The sequence below is a fragment of the Ambystoma mexicanum genome, chromosome 5p (assembly GCF_040938575.1).
Source record: "Ambystoma mexicanum isolate Mex_15411 chromosome 5p, UKY_AmexF1_1, whole genome shotgun sequence".
Taxonomy (NCBI): Eukaryota; Metazoa; Chordata; class Amphibia; order Caudata; family Ambystomatidae; genus Ambystoma; species Ambystoma mexicanum.
In genome coordinates, this window is record NC_090930.1 from 132,000,537 (window position 1) to 132,026,351 (window position 25,815).

General features: G+C 44.3%; 1 protein-coding gene across 1 annotated transcript in view; it reads left to right on the forward strand.

The window, feature by feature from the left end:
• STEEP1 (STING1 ER exit protein 1) overlaps positions 1–25,815 on the forward strand; it is a 186,705-nt gene that overhangs the window by 70,931 nt on the left and 89,959 nt on the right. The window contains exons 3-4 of the mRNA XM_069612525.1: positions 15,084–15,125; positions 20,525–20,663. Coding sequence (XP_069468626.1) covers positions 15,084–15,125; positions 20,525–20,663 — 181 coding nt within the window. The remainder of the gene's footprint in view (positions 1–15,083; positions 15,126–20,524; positions 20,664–25,815) is intronic.

Sequence of the window (25,815 nt, forward strand, 5' to 3'; positions counted from 1 at the left end):
GCAGGTGTGCTTTTAACTAAGGCAGTGCACAGATCACAATAGGCAGGTTCAAAATCGCAGGCAGTACCCAATCCGCAATAAGCAGGTGTGCTTTTAACTAAGACAGTGCACAGATCGCAATAGGCAGGTTCAAAATCGCAGGCAGTACCCAATCGGCAATAAGCAGGTGTGCTTTTAACTAAGGCAGTGCACAGATCACAATAAGCAGGTTCATAATCGCGGGCAGTACCCAATCGGCAATAAGCAGGTGTGCTTTTAACTGAGGCAGTGCACAGATCACAATAGGCAGGTTCAAAATCGCGGGCAGTACCCACTCAGCAATAAGCAGGTGTGCTTTTAACTAGGCAGTGCACAGATCGCAATAGGCAGGTTCAAAATCGCGGGCAGTACCCACTCAGCAATAAGCAGGTGTGCTTTTAACTAGGCAGTGCACATATCACAATAGGCAGGTTCAAATTCAGTGCGGGCAGTACACAATCAGTAATAAACAGGTGTGCTTAACTAAGGACTGTTTCTGTTTCTGATCTTCCAAATGAAGAGAAGGAGATCCTGTCTTTGTCAGAGGAGGACGTGAAGAGGGAAGTTGTGGGAGAGGAGATGGATACCGGAATGTGTTACCAACGGCAGCCATGGATCCTTTTGTGATGGTCCGCCAAGCCTCCAGATGTAGAGAAATGTATCCCCCTTTCTGGAGTCACAGGAGACCATTCCAAACCATTTGGGGTTTTTAACCGAAGAGGATGCATTGGCCCCTGAGGTGGAGGCTGATGAGTGGGAGAAACATCCCGACCAACTAATTCTCTGCTGTTTGCGGCGAGAGCCGCTGGGGGAGAGGTCTGGTTGCTGTGACTTTCGGTTTTGATACCTACAAAAACCTGTGAAGGGATCTGGAGCGAAAGGGGATAAGAAGCTTTTGCTACCACCGTAGAAGAAGGTAGAGGGCACGTGGTAAGAAGAATTTCTCGGACACTTAAACCTGTAGTGAGCATCTATTTTTTTCTTTGTGTTGGCCCGCGTGTGTTTTTCCCAAACCTTTCTTGCATCACCCTAGATATCCTAGATATCCTAGTGGATACCCTAGAAAAGGCCTGAACGATTCTGCGTTTTCAGAGTAAGTGTCCCTTCCAAAACCCCCATCTGAGAGGTAGGAGGTTCTCGTGTCGGGATGTCTAAGACATAAGATCTATCACCCGGTCATGAAACGCCCTGATTGATGAGGGCGTCACCTCCTCTTCCTCATGCGCATCCGCTACACCCTTATTGGCACGACGCGCCAGCACGAAGTATGTAGCGCAGGCTTGGGCTCCTTTGGCTCAGAAGGTCACGCCACCGTTGGTTGAGGAGGAGGAGGCAGTACTCCACTGGCCTTTGAGGTTCGGGTGGCCTGAGGAAAACTTTCCGAAAGAGGTCCTTGAAGTAGTTAATCGGGTCTGAAATGGCTGAACAAAACCTCCTTGGAGGATTGCCTATGGAGTTGGTATCTGTATGCTGACCGGATTCTGCCTCTATGATTCAGTTGACACCATACTCCAACTACGGATCCACGTAGTGTACAGTAACAAGGTAGTTATTTATTTAGATTTATATACCACCCAAACAGCCCAGGGGCATCAAGATACTGTTGCATGCAAAGGCTTAGTTACAGTGGGCGTCGGAGACGCTTTCTGGAGTCAATACAGGTTAGTTACATACAGACATACATACTACATTTTTTCAGACATTATATGTAGCAACTGGGTGAGTGATTAGTGAATTTCGGTGAAGAGTAGGGTAGGAGGAAGAGACGGTCAGTGGGATTTGCATTTTCCTATACAGTCTCCAATCCACTCTTGGGACTGTAAGGTCTCTCCTCCAAGATTCAGGCGGTAAAGACTCAGGCCTGGCATCAGAACCTGGCGCAGCTGAAGGCACCGACAAAATGGCAGAAGTCGTTGACACTTGAGGAGCCGCCATTTTGAGACTCTGTGGTAATGTGTCAGGTTTGTCAGAAGCCTTGGTGGATTTGGCTGCTATTTTAGGAGCTATCGATGGTTCCTTAGCCCTTTTTAAGGGATCCTCGGCAGAGCCGATAGATGTGGATTTTAGACAAGCCTCTGTCCGTTTTTTGTTCCCTCAGCGTGGCCAATGCAATGTTTATCCCCTTTGAGGGGCACCTCGGACGGTAATTTGGTTTTGTTAGCCTAAGCATTGCTGGTATACGTTTTTAGCCCCTTTTTTGGGAACCTCGGGGGTCACCCCCAGTACCTTTAGTCCCCAGAGGGGAATCCTCTGATGGGATTCCTGTATTCAGTTTAGTCTCCGAGTGGGGGGACCTCAGAGCAAGCACTGATGACGCTAGAGTCAGAACGACTGCTCCCTGAACCGGATGACCCCCAGTAATTTGATAAAATAAAGACCTTGACTATCCAGAGATCGACATTATTGGATAAGCAGAAGCTAAAATCAGCTCGTGGGTATCCAGCATTAAACAGTGACCAGACGCTACCATTGGGGAATCCAGGAGCTTGTACATAGTGTTTTTCAAATCTAATTTCCACATAGGATACAAGGATTCTTGACCCATTATGTTTTAAATGTCGTATAGGTTTCCTAAGTGCAGATTGGTGACATCATAAAGGAGCCAAGCTGACGCACCCAGAAGAGATGCAGAGACGAGAGAACATAAATGATCCATAGGTTCTTAAGAGGAGATGTTAAAGGATGAGCAACATTTCGGGCTCGAGATGAAGATGCTCATGCTACAGAAATAATGGAGTAGATATTAAGTTGTTTTACAATTGTACCGTCGCAGCAACGCAAGCAGATAAAGTATTCTTTAAGGCTGGCAATATAGTGAATAGATTGCAGCAATGCGCCAAGGTAGATTTATAGGAATACATGGACTACAGATATTCCATAATGCACTTTAGCAGAGCTGGACACCGTGAGTAAAAAGGATTTTTCGGTGTGTCGCAGTTTGAAATTGCAAGCTGAACCATGGAGGTGAATCGAGGAAGGGTTTGGTTGGCCTAACACCAAGTAGTCAAGGCCGCCACGTGTCAGGATGTTCTTGCAGAAGATACAATTTATTTATTTTATTTTGGATTTGTAGAGCGCACTACAGCCCACAGGCATCGAGGCGCTATGAGAAGACTTAAGAAGGCTTGATTAAGGATTCCATAAATGCGGCCCAACCGAGTATTGCTTAGTGCTACTTGGATGCATACACAGCAATGCATACATATGGGCATGCAGCCCTTTCAAACAAAGAGCCTTGTGTTGATGGCTTTGCAGAATGCTGAACGAGATTCAATTGACCTGATCTGAGACTGGAGGGTGTTCCAGAAGGAGGCAGCCATGGTGGGGAAGCTTGTGCCAACCTCACGCACTTTTCGTGTGAGAGGAACAGTGATTTAGTTAGAGTAGGCTATTCTAGAAGGTCTAGATGGTGTGTGTCGGATGATCCTTTGAGCCAGGTAGGGAGAGGCAAGATCATGGAGACATTTGTGTGTCAAGGTGAGGGTTTTAAAGACAATCCTTTCCTTGACGGGGAGCCAGTGAACGTGCCTTCTGACCCCTTAAATGTCCCTACGTGAGATGCCCATTGCTGCCCTAAGGGCATTGTTCTGAGCTAGTTGAAGTTTGGCAAGATTCTTATGAGAGGTCCCAACAAAAGGGCATTACAGTAGTCGAGCCTCGAGCCAATAATTGCCCTAGCGATGGTGAGGCAATTCTCTTGGGAGAGGAAGGGTCTGGCTACATTGAGCAGTTTGGAATGATACCTTGCGGACGATGCAATAGCATTGAGCTGTCTATCCATTGTCAGGTTAGGTTGAAGGTACATGGCCAAAGTTTTGATGACTTGTGAGACGGTGATGGGCATGTTATCCACGGTGAAGGAACTGTATGCTTGTCCAATTTACCCAGTGTGGAGGGGGAACCATCAGCAGAAGTTCAGTTTTCTCACTGTTGAGACATAACCAGTTTTCAGCCATCCAGGATTGGATCGTGGAGTAGATGGAGTTGAGTGTGTTCATGTGCGTTGAATAGTCTCCCGAAAGGGGGATAAGCACCTGTGTCATCTGCATAGTTGGTGTATGAGATGCCCAGGACGTGCAATATTCTGAACAGAGGCCTTGTGAAGAGGTTGTAGAGGGTGGGAGCTATGCAAGACCTTCATCACTCTTTCCTGTAGGAATGAAGTTATCCATGCACAGGCCCTCGGGGAGAAGTTGGCTGCAGATGAGAGGTGATGGCAGAGGGTTTTGTGATCAACCATATCAAAAGCAGTGGAGAGGTCTAATAGAAGGAGGAGCGCGGGTTTGCCTGCGTCTCTGAGGTCATCCATTTGATTTTTTATGTCAAGTAGTGCAGTTTCAGTGCCATGTCGAGGCCGGAACCCAGACTGGCGAAGACTAAGAAGGTGGTTGTCTTCAATGCATTTTTGGACTTGCAGGTAGGCTGCTTTGTCCAGAATTTTAAGCAGGGAGGGGAGAGTGGTAATGGGCCTATAGTTCCCTGGGACCAATGGTTCGAGGGAGGTTTTATTTAGGAGCGGTCAGACTCGCGCTTCCTTGAGTCCAGTCGGGACATGGCCGGACTGGAAGGATGAATTAATAAAGGCGTTGATAAATGGGGCAAGGGAGGAGGCAGAGTCTTTGGTGACCTGAGCGTCAAAGGCAAGCGTCGCCTTTACAGTTCGAAGGCTTGATGCATTTGATGAGAGCAATGACTTCGGATTCACTCATGTCAGTGAATTCAAACACTTTGGTCTGCTTGGGAGTAGAGACTGGGGCGAGAGAAATTGGACTATTGGCAAAGAGATTGGGCAGGGCTTTTTAGTGGGCTAGAATTTTGGCGTGCAGGGAGTTGATTTGTGAAAAGAACACTCTCTCGCTGAGGTGAGATGGACGAACACTGAAGACGTCAGAGATTCTTCATTTAATAGAGTTTAATACAGTAAAAAGCTCAAAATCCTCATCAGCAGTCACATGGTCGTAGGAAAATGGACACTGTACTGAATTGAAACTGGGAGGCAAGGGATGCCTATACTCCCTTTTATTCCCAGCACATAGCACAAACTCGAGGCCAAACTTCAAAGGGCTAATTGACTGGCAGACAGCAGAGTGATGATGGATAGTAGGCTAATTGGTGGGAAACTATGGTTATGAACAGTCCACCGAGCACCTGGGTGCCTGCTTCGTGCTACTTGCGCATGTGAATATTAGAGTGCTACAAGGGTGACAACCAATTATAGAGGGATACGTAATAGAGAGCCCTATAGTTATGTAACCAATTGGACGTTATGTATTTGATGTTGGTAGTAACTTGCACTAGAGGAGGGCTTAGTTGCCCTCCTGATGTTAGATCGTTTCTTGACAAGTATGGAACGTATACCTAGATGTTCCTTGTAATCCCAAGTAGGTTTTTGTAGTTTACCATGTAGTGTGACGTCGGTCATGATGATTTTTTAGCATAAGAATGCTGTTTTTTCATATTATATTTGAGATTGCTTGGGCAACGTCGCATGATGTCTGTTGTGCTCCCTGTTTTAGATAATTTGACATTTAAACTGTTGAACTTTGCCACCTTCCAGAGTCAGTTTTATTATTAATATTTGCGTATATTCTGCATCACCATCCATCTCAAAGTATTGCTACCTCGTTTTAAAGGGCTTGGTTGGACACCCTAGTTCACATCCTTTGATCTCCTTGACACTGGGTATGTGGTTTAAGAGTTTGGGACTGGCTAGGTATGTTTTCAGCAGCCCATGTCTATCCACAGGCGCTGACATTTCCATAGGGGCCATCAACCATGTCCTTGTTTCTACATGTATCTTGGGTACCCGATATTATTCTGTTCTGATACGAATGGGCCTATGGATGTTATCCTATCCAATTGCACTTAGACCTATTTGCTCCCACTATGGTGGAAGATTCCTTTAGTGGAACCGACCATTTCAATTCCAAGGTCTTTCACATGTGTTCCGCTCACCTGGGTTCCACAGGGGCGCTGAGCGAAGCTGGACTGCAACGGTCAATGCGACTCGTAGTGTAGTGATGAGTGATTGCGCTTGCCCACTGAGTTTTGTCTGTCTGGCACGTAGGAGGATTTTCCTAGAGTGGTAAAAATGGCAAATTAGTTGACCGCTGGAAGGAGGTTTTGACTTCTGCTTCCGTAACCACCTGGTGTTCCCCCTTATATGTCTCACCTTATTGTTAAGAAGGATGGGCTCTCCATCCTGCGTCAGAATGCAGGGGTGCGTTGAACTTGGGGATCCAGTTAACTTCACTGATCCCGTAATCTTATGGCAGAGTTCCGGACAACAATGACTCAAAGGTAAGTCTTATGTTAGTCCAAGGGAGCTTGTAATGCTTTAGAGTTCAAGTTGTCTTATTGTTCACTCCTGTGCCTTTTCTTTGTTTCTTCCTCTTTTAGATTGCCCAAGACAGGTGTCTCTTCTTCGAAAGAAACGAGGTAGCGCCAAGTTAAGATTCGGTATGTGCAATAAACAAACAGTCTTAGTATGCAATGTTGTTCATTAATGTGATTTAATCAATTGTCCTCTCTTTATTCTGCAGGTGCGGCGTTCCCTTGAAGTGAAGAACGTATGGTGGAAACTCGCCGGACCTCGAGTGAGTATTACCTCGGTAAGTATCTGGTGATGCGAGGTCTTAAATCTTTTCTTATCTTTTTGCAGATGTGGATGTCCCGGACGGTGATCCCGTCAGAGTGCCTCGCTGGATCGCATGGATGAAATGAGCGGTGAGTATCCCGCGGCGCTGATACGGACTGTATAGCGCGGTAACTGGTATTCCTTTTCTTGCAGGTGCGGCGACTCCCGGATGCTTGCGATGACAAATGGAAGGCTCCTGTTCTAATCTGCTTTCTTTTTCCCCTTTGCAGGTTCGGATCGCAAAGAACAAGACAGGCGTAGCTGAGGACTGGATACTGGAGCTGCAGGCACGGTGAGCGTTACGCTGCAGGAGTGCAGTGTGTTCTGTTCTCCGGGCGTGGTTTAAATAGCCACTCAAAAGTAGTTCCCAGGTAAAGTAGTCCCAGTACCACACCCAAAGAAATAGTCCCTTGAATAAAGTAATACATAAGACCTCAAAAAGGCCTCACGGTGGCCTGTACATGTTCTCTCCACAAGATGACCTGGTTTGCCTGAATGAGGCAATATGAGCCTGGCGCCAACGGCGCCAGGACTGTGTCCAAGAAGCCCTTAAACAATCCCTTGGGGCCTTGCAGGTCCCCATGGGTGCTAATACTCTGGGCAGACTGGTCCGCTCCTGATGTCTGGGGGCAGGCATCATGACAACATGCTCCTATTATGGTGGTCCAGAGAGGGTGTTGCATCTTAAAGTATGTTGCCGCTTGTGTTGAGCAAACTATAGGTTTTTAGTTCCTCTTAATCGGAATGCGCCGTAAGCAACTGATGATGAGGGAAGCCCCGACACCAGGGTAAATAATAATAATAATAAGTTGTATGCAAAGGACCGGGCTTCTCTATTTGAGCCTATCTGGATATATCCATGGTAATGTCGGTTGCTCTCCAAGATATGAGGGTGCTGACCGCCACCTCTGTCTGGACAGAGTGCTAAATGAATTCTCCCATAATGTACTTTCCTATTGGATAATTCTTCACCCAGGGATTCACGTTTTCCTGCACATCCAATCTGGAAGAATGATTGCACAAGACTTTATCCAAAGTGGACTCAAAGAAGGGATTGAGGCTCTGCTTCCCAGCTTTATGATGTTTTAGTTTCTTGAGTCCACTTCTTCCCCTTCTCACCCTGCCTTCACAAGCTCGTGACTATGTAGCTAGTGCACCATTGGGGATCATTTGACATTTGAGGGGTTAACAATGCCTCTTTGTGATGGACAAGCGCACTAGTGGTCAGCGCAATATTCAGCCTTATCCATTAACTCCCACTTCTCCCCCCTCGTCATGTAACGCATCCCTTAGAAAGTGACTATCCTAACTGTCCTGTGCAACAAACCACAAATGCTTCCAAGTTTTGCGACTTTGGACTTCCTTACAGGCTATCATTTGTGGTTAACCGGGTTTACCAGCTGGTCCTATCTCTGTCCTGCAGCTGAATGTCATTATTCCTATCCGGAAGACATTTTTTTTTTCGATTGGTATAGGAAGGAGTGGGTTCTCTTCAGTTGCATCAACCCTGTCATATACTTGAGCAAGCAAGGTTTCAGTATGTCGACTAATTTTGAATGCTGGCAATGTTCTTATTTGTATGCTTCTCAGCAAGGCCACACATTGGTTTAGAAGGCTGTCCCATGACTAGTGAGAACTCGGTTTGCAGCACAGTGTGTCACAGATGGACGTTTTAATGTCCGGGACAACCCAGAAGTTGCCTTGCTGCATATTGGATTTGCTGGTGGAAGTAGAGCCGGCATGTTTACCTTATACAGGACTCAATTATGGAATCCATAAATGCCTTCCCACCTATTTGATTTCCAAAGTTCTTCAGAAATAAGAGTGTGCCTCTCTAGAGTGACTGATGCAGGGTTCGGAATTGACTATAGCCAAGGGGAACCTGGTTATCTTGAAACCAAGAGCTTCCAGGAGCTATTTGTAACTTCCCAGGCAATTGATGCCATACAAACATCACAATGTAATATTAACTGTGTAGGTTTGGGAATGTGAATGAAGGAGAATAAAGGAGACGCCTAAGAGACTAAGGATACTGGATAATATATAATGGACAACACAACGCACCTGACACAAAAGTTGTTATATTTTCTGTGCACTATGTACTAGCTCCTGGTTCCCCATACGTAGCTCCTGCCTAAAGGATACCCAGGATCTGTTTTTTGCTCCTGGCCAACAAACCCTAATTTCAACCCCCTTGCTGATTATCTTTCAGGCTCCCCTCTAGCCCAACATAGTTTGCTTTCCAGATCTATTGGCCTTGCTCAGTCTTGCAATTAGGAATAATCTGTTTCTCCTACACATGGCAATGTTCTTTAGCTCTCCGTCCCCTTCTTTGATCCCTGGTTCCTGAGCAATTAGTCTATGGTCAACTGCGACTACATTTGGAAATTATACATTCAACCTCTCTACTAGGTAGTACTGAAGATGATGTCTCTGGTTTTGTTATTGGACTCTGGCGAACATTATTTACTCCTCCTTCCTACCCATGCATGATTTGCTTTACTGTGTGCTACACCTGTTAAAATCAGGTATCCACATGGACTCCTTCAGATCTTATTTGGGCGATGTTGCAGTTTGCAAGAATCCAGAGAGACTTAATTTCTAACTTGAATTCAGTTGTGAAGTATATTGATGGCCTGCTTCATTTTTTCCCACAAGGTCCTCCCCAGATCTGAGATTCAAATGTGTCTCTCATTACATTTGAGCCAATGACTAAACAGTGGTGTTTGTTCATTTTGTGCAAGTCTGTTTCTGCTGCTTGGTTTATGAGTTGCATTCAATAACGGATGCTGAGATTCAGCCAAGGTGTATATACCTGTGATGTTTTGGTCTCTGATGTGGCAAGTCTGCACTTGGCCAGTTTGTATACAGCATCTGTGCAAATCTAGGCTCTTATCCTTCTGATGTTGATAAATCAGGTGCCATTTTACTTCTTATGGGGGAGATACACTTAGTATTTCAGCACTTGGTAGCTGGAGGAGTCTGACATGACATGCTACACAAGAACATAATCTTATGGATCACATTTGACAGCCTTGCTCCAGCGTTGGCCGATTTCTGCAATCACCCCATGTTAGGCAAAGTTTACATGCAGTACCCTCTGGGACCACTACACACAACTATGACTACAGGTGTAAGCAAAACCAACCTTTGGTAAAAGTCTGTACCACACAGTTTTTGGTAGCGAGCTTAGCAGGCAGGCTTATCTCAAGAGGGAATTTGAGCTTGTAATCGGGTTACTCAGAGGTCTACAATTTAAAGTATTCAAATAGACCCTTACACTCAAGGTTTCTTGGTAAAACAATATCACACAAAAATATCCTACAATACTTCACACTAACCAGTTCTGAAACATTTAAACTACTTAGAAATAGAAGCAAAATGGCATTCAGAGCATTTGCAGTAGGAGCAAAAAGGCATAAATTAATAAAGAATAGTAGAGTTACTTTTAAACAGGGCAAATAGTTTCAGTTCACCATAGGAGTTGGTCCGATGCAATAGGTAGGCCAAAGTCACTGGGCTAGAGTCTTGTATAGGTTAAAAACGGTTCTGGTAGATAAACGGAAAAATCTTTGCCACGGTTCTCAGAAGAAAGAGTTATATGTTGGGTCACAAGCTGATTAGACCTGCAAGTTGCCAAAGTTTCACGCACTTTCGCAGTGAGAGGTGAGTTCTCTGAGTCGGGTTTTCACAGTACCTTATTTAGAAGAAAAAGATGCAGCTGAAGACTTCTGGTCCTGGCAGTTCCTGCATGCCTTGCTTTTCCTGAGCCTCAGTCGTGGGGACAAGAGGGAGGACATCGGGGGACTCCTGCACTGCACGGGGACTGGTCACAAAGCTGGCAAACTGGCAATTCTTCGATTCCGGTAGCTGTCTTCAAGCACACACACTGGTGTCCTTCTTTCTCCCTGGCTGTTTGGTTTCCTGCAGCACTCTGAGAATGGTGTCCAGGTGGCTTCCAGTTGATTGGTCCCACCAACTCAAAGGAAGAAGTCGTCCTTGAAGGGCTTCTCTGTCGAGATGAACTTGGCGATTCGGACCTGCAGCTGGGCTTCACCTGGCAAACCAATGGTCCAGGAGTTGCAGCAGTCGTCCTCTTCCAGCTCGTCTCCGGTTCTTTCATTCCAGTGGTCGACTCTGCCTTCCAAGCCAAGAGACTCGCCTTTTTAAACAGTTTTCTCCCATTCATTTGAGCCTAGTTGCTACACACCCGGCAGTGTGGGTGTCCTTGCTGGACAGTCAGCCAGCCAATCACGCCAGAGTGCATTTGGGTCTCCTAGGAGACGAAGCACAGGGAGTTTTGGGCACCTCCCTCACTTCCTGCCCACCCCAGACACTAGGGCGCCAGAGGTGGTCTTCAGTCCTGAAGCCTGCCAAAGGCATAGAAACAACTGGACCAAACCTGGTTTGGCAAGCAGAGACAGGGACCTTACCAAAACTAAATGGCGATAAAAGACCGGGACACCTTCAAACAAAGGACGCCGAGAAGCCATCTTGAAAAACATGGCTCCCGCGATTTAACACTACCAGTGTTCACGGTCGGGAAAAATCATGTGTGTCACACAGCACTGATGGTGCTGCGTGACACACATGAAAAGATGATGCCTATGGAGTTGCCTAAAACTCCATAATCAAAGAACACAAGAGTAAAATACACATCAAAATACATGAAAGAGTGGGGAAAAAAGGCTCACACTCAAATCAAGTCCTTAAAATCCAGCAAAGTTCCTGGGGGTCTTTAATGTGAAGGGAATTAGCACATTTATGAGAATTCTCCCTAACGCCCCTTTGCCACTGGAAGTTTCCCCTTCCCCTTGAGCACGCTCTTGTGCACCCTCTTCTAAAGAAGCCCTTGGCCGATCCTTCCTCTCCGGCTAAATATCGCCCGATCGCCATCACTCCTTTCCTGGTCAAACTCTTGGAAAAGCTGGCCATCTCCCAGCTTGACACTAATCATCTCCCTTCTGTCCTCATTCTCCTCAATCTATCCTCTGCTTTTAACATGGTCAACCATGCCATCCTGCTCAATCGCCTCTACGACAACCTTGGTATTACTGATCGGGCCCTGGCCTGGTTGACCGACCCTCTCGGGTCCAACTGGGGTCTTTCCTCTCTCTCTGTCTCTCTCTACTTGTGGTGTTTCCTAGGGTTCTAACCTCTCTTCCTGGCTCTTCAACCACTACCTGGCACCTCTTGCCCACTGCATCGCTACTTTCTTCACCAATTTTCAATATCATGTGGATGACACAGCTGCCCTCAGCCACCTCTGCTTCTTCTCTCAGACCAGACAGGCCGCAATTCAGGAATGGTGTGCCACCAATGATCTCTGCCTTAATGCCAGTAAGACTGAGTTTCTTTTTTTCCTTTTTTTTTTTTCTTCTTTTTTTCTCCCCACCCTGGGCCCTCTTCCTGCTCCTTCCTGTGAGGCTAAGACCAAGATACTGCTTCGTCCTCAAGGCTTTCTGGGGCCTGGGACCACTCTACCTACAACTTTCTGTTCCGAAACATCTTCCTTCTCGAGCTCTATGCTCATCCACCTTCAACTCTCTGAGGGTTGCACACTTCTCCAAGCAGAGAGTTGGGGCAGATCTATCTCCCCGGCTGAGGCCTCCCTCTGGAACAGCCTACCTGCCTCTCAAACTTGGGCCGAGTCACCTCCCCGGTTCCTCTTTTTCTTTTCCACTTTTTCTCTTCCACTTTTTCTCTTCCTCTCCCCTGCTGATGCACCCGTCTACTCCATGCGCTGGTCAACCGCTGAACCCGGGCCCAGGCTCCTGCATGTCCAGTTGCCTCCGGGTTCCCCAGCACTTAAGGGCCTGTATCTGCAACCCTACAGACCTTTGTCTATGCACACAAGCCACCCGCTGGCTGCACTTGTGAGTTAACTGCACTTTCCCCTTCTCCTGGCACTTCTCCCCTTCCCTCTTTCCAGCACTTGCGTGATCTGAATGACACAAGGACGAGTAAGATCGTTATTTTGTCCTCCCTTTGTTTCCCCCTCTTTGTCTTGTCGCGCATAGAAACACTTGTGTACAGGCGTATTATAAATGCCACATTGTATATCATATCATATGGCAGGACTCCTTGAATGTTATTTTAATTGTATTTGTTTTTCATTTTAATTGCTTTGAGTAACTGATGGTTACTAGGTCCTGAGATGATCAAGAGGTGGCACAAACAGGTGTGCACAGCGGAGGAAAGCAGGGAGCCAGGAAGAGGTGACAGTAATGCTTGGTTGAGTAGCCAGGTCTTCAGTGTATCTTGAACTGAAGCAGTAAAGTGTCTAGGCGAGCATTGAAAGAGGGCCAAAGAGTAAAGGCAGTCACAGAGAATCTTCTTTCACCTGCCAATGTTTCTGGAAGTGGGGATTCACAGAAGCAGTGGATCAGCAGATCATATGTCTTTTGCTAGGCGAGAGGTCTGAATCTTGGCTGCTAGTTAGGAGGGGGTTATTCCGTGAAGGAATTTATTAATTCCTGTGTAGCAGTTTGAAATCCTGTTTTTATACAGGAAGCCTTGAGGCATTATCGAAGGAAAATGGAGTTTGAGAGTCCTCTGATGCTCTGAAATTGACATCTACTTTGTTGGCCATAATGTATTTTAACTTTCTGGCCCAAGCATCTCGATAGTATTGGGGAAGGGAGTATGGATACCCTCTCTACGTGCAAAAACCTGTGTTCAATAATAGTACTTCCTTTACCCGCAGGTGCAGTGTGCTGATTGGGTAATCCACATGCTGTATGAACGGGTATAGCTTGTGGATTACCCCATCTCCACACTGAGCCACAGGCAGAGCTCTCAGCACCACACTAGCAGCACAGTGAGCCGCAGGCTGGGCTGAGAGAAAGCCCTGCAGCCTGCACTGCTCACCACCTCGCTCCACCTGACGGACGTGGCCTGGGCACTTGAAAACACCTTCCACTACCCCCTGACTTATTACCTTGGGGGCGTGGGTATTGGTCCCTGCACCCAGCCTTCACAATCTACACTGGGCTGCCCCTGGCAGATGCAGGCCCCACCCAGGCCCCACCCCTCCCCCGCTGCACACAAACTGCCACACTCCATTGCTTTGCCAGTCCACACCTGGCAGATGGTGGCCCAGCTTTGTAGGACGCACAGACCCTCCCCTTACCTCATCACACTTGTGCTCTTTCTGATATGTTAGCCCCTTTAGCATGGGCGTCTAATTGAACCTGTTCATGCTTTGAGCAGCAGGTGGATATATTACTATTTATTTCTTTGGCTCATTTAAATGAGGGATGCACTAATAGGCTTTTAGACCATGCCCTCCGGCTGTACTGGGAGTTATGGCCCGTATACCTTGCTGCCCTTGGGTCTTTCGCTCTGTGTCTGGGCTCATAACCTCTAGTGCGGCCCTTGGATGAGGTCTGAAATGGATTCCATTGTTGGCCTGCTGTCGGCCAGTCAGAAAGTCTCGACACATTCTGACTTGAGTAGCAGCACTGAACAATTGTCTTCAGATGGGGAAAGGCAGAGGGTAGCATGTGTAGTTCAATTCCTCAAACTATCCAACAGAAATGAAACGCAAACTGTGTAGTTTGCTACTGTTCATTAAATTAGCATTACATGTTACTTGTTCTTTTTTTTTCCCACAATAAAAACTGTTTTCATTTTAGCTGTGTATCTTTGTGCTAATAGGTTTCACGGGCCCGCGAGGGATCATTATTGCTTGGTTTAATGACCCTTCCCAACTTGTAGCCTCGGACAATGCCCTGGGGGTGAGTAATTATCTCATGATAATGACCTCTCCCACACTGCAAGCCGTCTACATTGCCAGGTTCGCTACATGGTGCTAGTGGCTGTTTTTCTATGTGTGTATTATGGTCTCTGTACACCTGTTGTAATACCTTTTTTGCTAAGTGCACAGGTCTCCTGAACCGATGAGTAGCTCATTTAGAAACTGTCCTTTAGCATCTATGATTGTGCTCTTGGCCCTTAGTTGACCTAGATTGTCTTTGAAGGAAGATGCTTAGCTAACAATATACAGCCAGGATTAACTTGTCTGAATCTCAGCCCTAATACAATCACTGTTATAGACCTGGGACAAGAACTGTGGAAATAAAGATGTCCCTGGATGCCTATACTGTGACCTGTTAGATGATGCTTTGTTATCCCTATTTTGCCCTCAATTGAGATCTCTAAATATTATAATCATTACTATTATCTATGTTGGAAAAGCCACCCGATGAAATGAACCAGTTTCTTTTGACACCTTTGTGAAATGTGAAATTAATTTTAGAAAAAGTTCTCTATTAATGCAATTATTTTATTTTTGTGAAATATGTGATAATTTGTGTGTGCTTTGATAAGTTCTTTAATTGTAAAATCTAAACTGTATCACATTATTAAATAAATAACCAATATCATCTATGATTAATACAATGTGTTTTCTTGGGTTTGTTTACAGGCCAGACGGCATCGAGCGTCAGTACAGGAAGAAGTGCAGTAAGTAAGTGTCTGCCTGCGCGTTACTAAAACTTCAGTGCCATGTTAAAAGCACTTTCTCTTCAGTGGCTTTTTATTTTGCCTTTTTATTTTCTCTCCAGTTTTTTCCATGCCTGCAACAATAATTCTTCGTTCCCCGCACATTAGTAAATGTTCACATCTGTGGACAGTCTTCAGCTTCTGAAGATAAAAAGCAATGGTGATTGGGGCTTAATAGGAAACAATTTAAATCGAACAGCATAACAAAGTTGTGGACCGGCCTACATGGAACTCTGGCAGTTTCCCGGTTGGCCCCTTCGCGAATTTGCCTCTTTTCGGTATTGCTTTTTCTCCTCTTACCCTCTCTCCCGTGCACCGCTTCTTCCATGTCCCCACATACTTTTGAAGCAAAGGATTTGTTAGAAGAGCTTCACTCTTAAATGTTGTCCCTTTTTTATTTATTTTTTTGTTTACCTTCTTTTTAATCCACCATATAGAGAAATGTGTTTTAAGATGCACTATTTGGACTCCTTTCTTTCCAACATTTCTTCTGGAAATATTATCCAAGGCCTATATCCCGAGAGTCTCAAACAGATTCTTTTAGTTCACTATCCCTTTCACAGAAGCGACATTTCCACTACATATCCGTCTTTGTCCTGCCCATTGTGAAAAATATTTACTTGGTTCCCAGTGCACTGCTGCTGGCTTATATATAGGGTTTCCTGTATTAGGAGAATCTGTGTTTATCAGTGTTTTCCCGTTTGTCCGTTGGCAGATTTTCAATTTGAGTTTTCTTATAAATTTATACAGCTTGATTTTCGTGTCGAATAATGTTGTGCTGTAAGTGGGTACAAAACTCAGCCCTTTCTGTAGTGGATGATTATGTCCGTAATTTTGAATTTATTCATGCACAAATGTTATATATGTCACTAAATTCAATGTTTTTCCGTTTTGTTAATTACGTGATTTTATTAATACCTCGTTTCATTATGTTACATGATGTAATCAGAGACTTGCCCTGATGAAGGAGCGTTATGCTCCGAAATGCATTGGCACTATTGGTTGATTATAACTATGCGAGATGGTAGCCGCATACCGACTAAGATTATATTAGTCATCACTTTCAATCCTTTTTTGCTTTATTCAGACCAGTGATTCATTTCACGTCACTACAATATACTTCTACAAAAGGAATTTTTAATACTGATAACAGTACCATCCTTGTGAATTACATCACCCTTTGAGTTGGGACAAATATACGGAGAGCGGCTACGTGGTCAGGTGGTTTTACCTGGTCTACTTGGACTTCTTTTTAATCCAGTAATATCTAACATTTCTACAAGTCAAAATGATTGCAAATAATGCAATCCTTTTTCAGGGGCTCTTTTCCCATCCTTGCCCTTTCTTATCTTCCCATGAAGATCTTTGTAAAAACAACCTTTCCACATTAAAGAGACTTCTACTTTTAGCAGATAAGGCATAGTGTGATTTGCCCGGGAACCAGCAGGTTGGGAGGTGACAGTGGCACCAACACTGTGGCCTCACGCGAGCCTCGTGCATGGAAGTCTCACACTGCTTTTCTAACAGGCAGCTGACGCTTTGCAGCTCTCCTCCAGACAGATACACATACAGAGGATCTGTGGCCAAAAACAGACCATGAAAAATCCATGTTCAACCATTTGTTGTAAATACAAATTTGTCGGCGGTCAAGGGCTATTTTGAGGATTTTTAGCCAATTTTAAGACTTGAATTGGCAAACGCACACATGTCTCAAATTTGTCTACAATGCCTCAAAATAGCTCTGCCCGCATACAACTACAATTCATTTTTTTCTCATAGAAACCAATGTAACATTGAATGTGCAGTGTTCTTTATGGTCAGTGGATAGGAGGGGCAGCAATGGGAGAAAGCAAACGAGCCACATTGAGTGGAGCAGGGCCCTTTTCCTATTGTCTGCCAAGCCTCCTCTTCAGCCACCCCTTCCCCTCCAAACTTCCTCCCATCCATGCTCACACTAGGGCACCACTAGGACGGGGGGTAAACGGTGTTTGTCAGTTTAAACCTTGGAGGCACTTTTTCTTCTGGGGTGTGTTTCCAATGTTTATCGGATTTCACTGAAAACGGGAAAACCTACTCCTAAATCATGGTGTAGCATAAATGGGATGACTGACGACTGTTTTAGATGGTGAACATTTTTATCATGTAGAACTTGCGTTTTTTTAATTTGCCGGTGGTAATTTGTATAGAAAATTTGAAACTGAGAAAGTTGTAGACTTGATGCGGATAAAATGACGTTGCTTTGGGTAAATATTTTCATGTTGCAGCTATCTTTTGGCTAGGCCTTTTTCCTTAAAAAATTGATATCCACAACAAAAGCACTCGATACTGCTGCAGAGAACCCTGCTGACACTGGTATTGCCAATCTGAATTTATCGCTTACAATGGAACCACGCCCTAACCAAAACCTTTTATGTACATCACTCAACGTAAAATCAGGTGGTAGCACTGATGGTACGATTATTGCTAGATTCAGAAGCATTTTCAGCCAACAAAGTTTTTGGTATCCTTACCAGCCATATTGGCATGTAAGGCAATGATTCTCCAGCAACGACTCCCAAAAATTTCATTTAAACAGAGTTTGAAAGCTCCATGGTTTTCAAATCCACCTGTGGGGAATGTACGGAGAGCCACTCATTCTGGGCTGCAGAACCCACGGTCTCTGAGCCATAAGAAAACTTAAGTGTGATCTGTGCTAAAGTATCATTTTTTTGTTCTCCTGTCGCGACCCCTCTGCTTGTTTATATATCCACAAAGTGATTCAACAGCATCTTTTGGTAAGGCCCCTGCATTACATACCTAGCGACAACTTAAAAGTCCAAATAAAAATTCTTTATCTCACAAGAAAAATTAGACCATCAGAAATCGTCTGCAATCAAAGGTCCAACAGGTATGAAGTGCAACGCGAAAAACCTGCATTTTTATTTTTAATGAGTTGTCAATCCCCAACCATCTTGAATACCCTAATCTTTCAAGTCTTCAGCATGGTCCTTTCCTCACTTGAAAGATACAGTTTTCTGTGTTGGACATTGTAATCGAGATGCGCAGTTTAAAGTTGCTTTAAGGCCATGTTTTGCTGCTTTGTAAATCAAATACATTTTTAAGGCGTCCAGAAGAGAATCCACTACAGTGTTCAGTCAAAAAAAAAAAGAGGAAGGTAAAACTTCACTACACTTACTTTTTACACGTTTCTTATAGGCTTAAGTAAAATGATGAACTACCAATGCATTTGCAGACAAAATAAAAAACCACTGGCGAACTTTGTTTGGATAACTAGTTGTCGCTGACCTGCTGCTCCAACTATTGTATCTGCCAAATACTGGTTGAAAATGGATTTTGGAAGAAAAGAGCAACACTTTGCGTGCCAATGTGTTTAGTGGTTGGACAAGACTTTTTTTTACACGTGTTTCTCCTGCAATGTTAATGCTGCTTCATCAGGAGGAGTTTGAAGAACAGTTTTTATACTTTAACTGCAGTATCAATTGTGCTTGATTGCAAGGTTCATGTTGACTTGGGGTGTATTTGTGGTTATAGCGAGGAGACCCATATACAGGTTTGTTTCCCAGCTCCTTATTCAGGGCACCTACATTAAATAAGAAGGATCCATCCTGACTACTGGAAAACAAACCTGTATATGGGTCTCCTCGCTTCACGTGTCTCTATTTATATGCACTAGGCTTGCCCCTCACTGAAGTCATGTTAAAAACGCGCATTGACAAAGCCAACTGTGTTGGCTTGTGTAAGTTTTAGGCATTTGCCAGGTACTACTAATAGATTCCCACGTACTTGCATTATTTTCCACATGCTACCATCAATAACCAGTAAACACCGCTACAGCATAGCCTGTCAAGTGCTTTTCCCATACCTACACAAACGCCCAAACGGTTGGCATAGTCAATGCTTGTTCTCTTTGGTATCCTTTAATCAAAAGGTTTGCTTGTTTCCAAAGCCTATGCACCATCCAGGATTCAACTCTGTTGCTGCATAATGGCTTTTCATGGAAACTCTACAAAGCTGAATCATGATAAAGCAAAGTATTATTGCATCATGGCTTCATTCTTTTTGCCAACTGCGAAGCTGTAAAGGTACAGTTCACAGTCCTGGCACAAAGCAGGTGATGGCTCCCAGCAGTGGATATTTCAAGGGAGCTTGAGTACTAGTGGAAATGGGAGTGGATCCTGTTTTTTTTCTTTACACTTGGGCTAACACAAATTTGCTATCTCTTGCAATAATGGCGTGACAGTGGTTTTGTGTCGGAACCCTTTCATGAGGTGGTAATGTATCCTTTTGTCTTAAAGGAATAGTGCCCTCAAAAATGTTATTTGTTCAAAAGAAGGGCCATGATAAAAATATATATAAAAAATATTTTTAAGAATGTTCCCATGTAAACATTGAGCAAATGAGGCTCAAAGTCACACATTTCAAGCACTAGGAGGCATCCATTTTGTGAAAAATGTATTTGATTTGTCTGTATAGTGTTCATTCTCTGTATTGTATTTACATTTCCTGTACATTATGTATCCGTTTATCATGTCCTGTATCTTTACCTGCCGCTTGTAACCCAAGCTGAAAGTTCTCTTGTATCTGCTGAGCCCTGATACCTTTGGGTCTGGCGCGCATTACAAATAAACAAATGGCAAACACAAATGCAACATTGATGTATTTATAAATGCTGCAGTTGTCTTTCTACGTGTCCCGGGCTCCTCCGAGCCAGAGGAGCACAGGAAATGTAGAAAGAAAAGCGCAGCATTTACAAATACAACAGTGTTGTATTTCTGACTGCGGCAGTCAGAAATACAACATTGTTGTATTTATGATTTCCCTGGTTTTCTAACCACAGCAATCACAAATACAACAACTTTGTATTTAGAATTGCCTCACCTTTGCTTTTTGCCTTTCATTTTACATTTTGTGTGCTTCTCTGGGCTTGGGGAGCACCGAAAACGTATAATGAAAGTGAAGGCAGCCTCCTCCATGTACTACTCTGCTCTGGCTGCAGTAAGCAAAGCTCCCAGTAGGGGGCTTTTGCTGCTTGTTTAGTGCCGCCAGGGCAGAGCTTCTGAAATGGCAAAATGGATGCTCCCATGTAAACGCTTTGAGCCTCGTTTGCTCCAAAGTTTACATAGGAACTTTCTTTAAAATTATGTTTAATGCATGTTTTTGATTACATCTTTCGGGACAATAATATTTTTGAGCGCATTATTCCTTTAAGTGGACTTGCAGGATCGCTTTCTTTGGGAGCAGAGCTTGTAGGTTACGTTGTTTTTGTTTGTTTTTAGTGGGCACGCTACCTTGTTCATGGTAGTGTTGACGTTCAAATGTTTGCAACTTTCTTTGCTGTCACTTATTTTGCTTTGTTGTCTCCAGGTGTGCGTTGCTGCTCTTTTACCAGCATCAACAGAAGAATGCCCCGGTCACCTTTATTGTCAATGGTGCTCTGGTCAAGTTTGGCCAGGGCTTTGGAAAAACCAATATTTATACCCAGAAACCAGATCCTCCAAAAAAGGTAAGCCAGCACTTTTACCTATTAAACTGAATTACTTGGGTTGACTTTATAATATGATATGATAGTTTATTTGTATCGCGCTCGTACACAAGTGTTTCAGAGCGTGACTTTAGTTTATAACCCTGTACTTCTGCAAAGTTCTTGGCTTGCGGAATTGTTGAACAGAGCCAAAGAGACTTTTGTTAACTACCTGAAGTAGGCTTCTAGAAGTATTCCGAATTTGCATTCCATCCTGAATACATTTGTGGCCACCGTTCATTGCTGCCAATTGGTTGTTTTCACAACTAGACTAGCAAACTTAATGTACCTTTTGTAAAAGCAATATAATACATATTTTGCAGTTTGTTCCAATGTTTCACTCCTCAGACCTTTTTATCTGCACAACCAGTTACTAATGCATTCAAACTAGAAAGTAGCTTGATATTATCTTGCAATGTTTAGATTTTAGTTGGTAAAATGGCAATTCTTGTTCTAAGAAAACTCGATCACCTACATTTTGCAAGTGGTAGGAGGCATCCCTTACCTATGTGGATACTCCAATTGAACATTGTTGCCTTTGAGCTCGTTAGGCTATCAGGAAAAGGAGTGTGTCGCTCGGAGAACAAGTGCAGTTTGAGGCAGCACCATTGTCAGTGCTGGATAAAGTCAACTATAACCGGTCCTGTTTTTAAGGATTGACAATCATTGGTGGTTCTTTTAATTCCTTCAATTGCTCCTGCAGTTTAACTTTCTGGGATTGGGTCTTCTAACGCATACCTCTGCCTTTGGACTTTGGACCGTGAGATTCTACAGCTCCTCCTTTTAAAATAAACCATTTTATCTGAATCAAATGTACCCTTTTCTGTGAATTTCATAGTGACTTCACCTTGTGAAAAATAGTACAATTGATCCATGCTCTTGCAAGTCTTGTGCGAATAATTAATGTACATAAAATAGGCTGTACTCCTTTTAGGATGGAGTGACTTTTTTCCTATTCTAACACAGTTAAGATAATGGTTGGTGTTAAAGGAAGTCTCTGCTGTTCTTTGCATTGCCCCGCGCAATTGGGCTAAGACACTGCTAGACCGGTTAATGGCCCATGACTGCCACTCGGTTACTATGCCCAACGATCTAGCGTCCGACGGGGGTCGGAGACGGACGTAAATGAGAATGAAAATTATACATGTTCAAATCCCATTAGGGTAGGAAAGATAGAAACGACAAGGAGTGTGTATGTCCATGGTATCACCATAAAGAAGCCTCTGTGTTATGGAGAATTCCCTTCTACATTGGAGACCCCCAACTCTTTTGCTGGACTTTAGGTCTTTTCATTTTTATCCTTGAGCGCGCGAGACCTTTTTCCCACTCTCTTGGATTTTTCTGTGATTTGAACCCTGTGTTTCATTTGGTTTTGGAGTCTGTCCTCTTTTTACATTGTGATACTCAGCACCTTCAGTGCAGTGGCACAGCAAAGATTTCCCAAAGGTTTAAATGCCTTCTCTTGGTTAAACTACTGTTTCTAAGAGCAGTGACGTGAAATTGACTTTACTTGCATTTTTAACTTTCTAGACCCAGCCCACACTATCTTACAATAGGGTGCTGTAGGAGTTACTTACTATCCCCTTTGTCTAGTTTCTCATGTAACATTTTGTTACCCTTTCTACAATTAATGGCTGATGGCAGTGGTTTACCTTTTTCTACCATTAGTGTTTATACCACGGGCTGCAATTGCAGCTGCAGTGCTGCATTGCTGCAGTAAAGCACCCATGGGTGGCCATTTTGTCAAAATGGCCCGGTCTTCTTTTTTCGCCATTTCTTGTTGAAAAGGTCCTTCTTGAGATTTACTCTGTGCGCCAAACCTGGTTTAGTACCTTAGTTTGTTTCGTCTTTGGCCGGCTTCACCAGTGAAATCCGCCTCTGGCTGCAGTGTGTCTGGCAGGGCAGGAAGCGAGGGAGGTTCCCAAAACTCCATATGCTTAAGTCTCCTTGGTTACAGGAATGCACCCATAGGTATTTGGTCGGCTGGCTGTCCATGGAGGACAGCCACCCTGCTGTGTGAGTGACAGCGAGGCTGCGAATGAATGGGAGAAACCTGCATAAAAGGCGAGGTCTTTTAGTACAGAAGGAAGAGTCGACCACTGGACGAAGGAATCCAAAGAAGAACTTGGAAGAGATTCTTGCTGCAGCTCCTGGACCGTTGGTTTGCCTGGTGAAGCCCTGCTGGAGTGCTGATGCTCCAAATACGCTTTGACCAGAGAAGCCCTGCAAAGGAAAACCTCTGCCCTCGGGTTGGTGGGATGAATCGACCCCAAGACCAACTCGTCTGGAAATCCTCTCGAAGCTGGCTGTACTTCCATTTTCTGCTGCAGGAACCGAGTGCCAGGGAGAGGAACACCAGAATCGAGTGCATCATGTTTAAGTCGGACCCGAGCTCCAGGAAGATCCTCCGGACTCCCTCGAAGAAGGACTAACCAAACCTGAGCCACCTCAGTGCTGGACCCCAGAAGCGAGGAAAGCCCATAAGGTATCCGAGAACCACGGTGGTGGTATTAGCGAGAAGCTGAAACCGCAAAGTGCTGCTGATTGGAAGTTTGCCCATTGCTGCCGCCGACCTTTGAATCATAGTGCAGGAGTCTCCACAAGTCCTCCCTCTTGTCCCCATGACTGAGGCCCAGTCGGATCTGCCATGCTACAACAGGAACCGAAGCCAGCTGGAACCTATTTCTTCAGACCTAAGATACTGCAAACTAAGGGGTACTTACCTCTTGTTATGTAGCCTTGCTAGCTTTCAGTTGAGACTTGCCTTGGCTGTCTTTTGCAGTGTTGCTTGCTGCTTTGCCCATCACAAGTCTCCCAGCTTGTGGCCCAACAGTATTTCATTTTCTACAAAGATCTCTAAAACATTGTGCAAGACTTTTTACTTACCTTCAAGAAGTGCTTCAACTCCCCTAGACTTTGCTCATGTGACATTGGCTGTCCTGGCTCCCTGAAAGACTCTTCTAACCTCTGACTTTGTGTGTTTTAACTAGCCCTCCAAGAAGTAATACATTCTTTACTTGTATAGCTGGGAATGGGTTAATCTACATTGCATTGGGGGGGGGGAGTTCAAAAGTGCTTACCTGCTTAAGAATATTTGTTAACCATTGTTTCATTCCCTAACCTTTTCGTTTTGACACCAAACTCAGTATTGCTCTAAATGTGCCAGTGGTATATCAATGTCCACAGTGTCCTAGTTATTTAAGTCACCTCAGGTTGTAGGAAGTATCTGTGTGCCATCCCAAATGGGTATCTACTGATTTATTGAAACTAAGGTTGTGTATTTTTGAAGTATATTTTAAGTGTTACATATTTGCTCCCTTCTAAAGAATGCTTATTCAAACTGACTGTTAAATTAATAAATCATTGTTTAATCAAGAAACCTTGAGTGGAAGTGTTATTTGGATACCGGTCACTGTGAAACTCTATGTTGCAACCCTACAGCTCACATTGACCCCTCTTGAGATAAGCCTGGCTGCTCAGTCACTCTACCAACTTCTGTAGTACATGCTTATACCAAAGGTTGGATTAACTTTTGCCAAGAGGACTGCGCTGGTGCAGTCTCCCACACGGAACTGCATGCAATCTTGCCTAACACTCTGTAACTGGGGCAACTCGGAAAGGGATGGCAGATGGACAACATTAACTCTTGCATATGGTCCCTTTATGGGACCCATACAGTATTCTGTCACCAGCCTTGTGCAACAACATATCCCTGGTTATAAAATCTGGTGGGACTCAAAGGCTAGGTAGTAAGGTTGTCCGGTGATTTAGAATTTTGCACGGACCAAATATATTTTGTACATTAATTTAAGAAACATTCATACAATATAGCACATACACTGCAAACCCCATTAGCATAGTGTCAAACATATTTGATGGGCACCTGAGATGTCGGCCAAGAGTTTGTTTTGGTCCTACTGGGGGGGGGGCCCTTGTCCAAGTATCCGAAGACCGCACAACACCAAACTGGTGGACTCGAATTCTGGTGAAGTTACTTCATTAATGCAGTTCTGTTATTAAATACTTAAATAACACCAACAAGAACAGAGATGTGAATATCCCTGTACAGTTGCAGTCTGCGGTTTAGTGGCCCTCTTCATTAAACCGATTCCTCTTTACCACCTTTTTAGTACCAGTAGTTTTTTGTGCAGAAAAACTTAAAATAAGCAACATATCTTTAAAACAAGTCTTTTTCAACAATTAAATCACTGTGTGGCACTCTATATGGCATTTTGATGGGATTCTCTTCTTTGGCATAGTTTGGGGTTCCATGTTCAAAACGCCGGCTTTCTGGTAGAGGTGAGCAACGGTACTACACCCATTTTTGACAGCTGTCTTTCCATCAGTATCTTTAAAAGGGGATTTTGCTTGATAGCATATGATTCCTGCTGACATTGTATTGATGTGGATTCTTGCAGTAGAGTAATGCGAAACACCCAACAAAGTGGTTGGATCTTGTAGGTGATTTGTGAGCCAGGATTTTAGCAATTTTTGACAATCAAGAAAACGGATTTTTGAAACTAGCTCTGTTTCTTTTGCAATCAGCATTGCTATTTCTAAGTGGTTTCAGGCTGGTTTGTAGCCCAATGAAGGTTTTGGGCAGTGATCTCCTGTCAGGTTTTCACTGTGCATTTTCTGGTGATTTCTGGCGAGCAGCATGCTTTCCAGTGGCCATTATGATGTTTCTGCTGCCAGCAATGCACAGTTATGTTGCAGGGTTTGGATGAGTGGGTTGATGCATCCCACAAGCCCCCCTCTTGCGAGGGCCGTTGATCTTTCGTCGATGGAACTTCGCAAGACTGGGATGTCAGCCTCATCTCTCCGGATTCCACAAATGGCACAGTTCATCGTCTTTTCCTCCATCAGGAGTGGATCGCTTGGTTCGCCTTGCCAGTCCTGATGGGAGTATTGAGCGATATCCCGGGCCCCTCGGATCTTTGCTCCCGGTCCCCGGGTCGTCCTCCTTGGTCAGTCTCCATGGTTTCTCTCTCCTAGGATGACAAAGCAAAAAGGCCAAAACCTATTCGTAGTCATTTCCCCACCACTATTAATGTAGTGGGGCGGACATATACATTTTATAAATCAGGATAAATTTGTATTTTTAGTATTGTATTTTATAGACTATATGTGGAAT